The sequence below is a fragment of the Oratosquilla oratoria genome, chromosome 10 (assembly GCF_046742065.1).
Source record: "Oratosquilla oratoria isolate Oo_2021 chromosome 10, ASM4674206v1, whole genome shotgun sequence".
NCBI lineage: Eukaryota > Metazoa > Arthropoda > Malacostraca > Stomatopoda > Squillidae > Oratosquilla > Oratosquilla oratoria.
The window spans coordinates 21,791,427-21,792,261 of NC_134786.1; the positions used below are offsets into that span (position 1 = coordinate 21,791,427).

Genomic DNA, 835 nt, shown 5'->3' on the forward strand with positions numbered 1-835 from the left:
TGAATAGGGCACACAACTGAAATAAACTCGATATGTGGCCCGTATGGAAGACAGAATATCGTGGAGGAACAGATGCAGACCTAGAATTAGGTTGATGGACAGCGTAGAGGCAGAAAAGAAAAGTAAACCTGGATGAAAGCTACACAGGAAACGAGTATATGGAGAGGCATGGAGGACCAGAATTAAGTGGTAGTTCAAGATCCAAAAGAGTGAGTGATTACTGACAATTACAAATTTGCCCCCATTTATAGAACTAGTTACAATGAATACGAAATTACCAGTAATAAGTGTTACGGTATACTAAAGATACTCTTCCTTCTGACCATGAGCACTGTCATGATAGTATAATAGTCATAGTTTAATATTCATATTAGCAGCATTGCAAGTACTAATGAATTTATACATTTGTATCTGTGGATTTTGAGTTACATTTTCTAATCATCATTATGAAAATAAGAATTCTCGTTGGGGGCCATGAAATGGAAGTGATGAGGTGTAGGAAGTGGTGTGAGGAGACAGACGAAGTGCAGATGAAGGAGAAGAATGGAGAGGAGAAGGAGGACGAGGAGGAGGAGGAGGAGGAGGAGGAGGAGGTGCATATTTTGTTCGTATAAATACGACGACTTTGTTTGACGTCCCACACACTTCGACTCGCTTCGACTTCGACATCGACTTCGACTCCACTGCGATGGGCTCTCCTAGCAACATGATAGTTGCTCTCCTATTACGTGAGTCTCCCTTTTGCAGTCTATGTCAATTGCAAAAGAAAAAAGGGTCACGTTCTATCATAACGTTACTATTATAGGCTGCTGAAATATTTTTCTACTCAGTTTCA

At 40.5% G+C, this 835-nt stretch overlaps 1 protein-coding gene across 1 annotated transcript in view; it reads left to right on the forward strand.

The window, feature by feature from the left end:
- Positions 1–706: 706 nt before the first annotated feature.
- LOC143028785 (uncharacterized) overlaps positions 707–835 on the forward strand; it is a 1,961-nt gene continuing 1,832 nt past the window's right edge. Inside the window, exons 1-2 of the mRNA XM_076191155.1 lie at positions 707–728; positions 831–835. The exon at positions 831–835 is cut by the window's right edge and continues 1,832 nt beyond it. Of these exons, the coding sequence (XP_076047270.1) occupies positions 707–728; positions 831–835 (27 nt within the window). The remainder of the gene's footprint in view (positions 729–830) is intronic.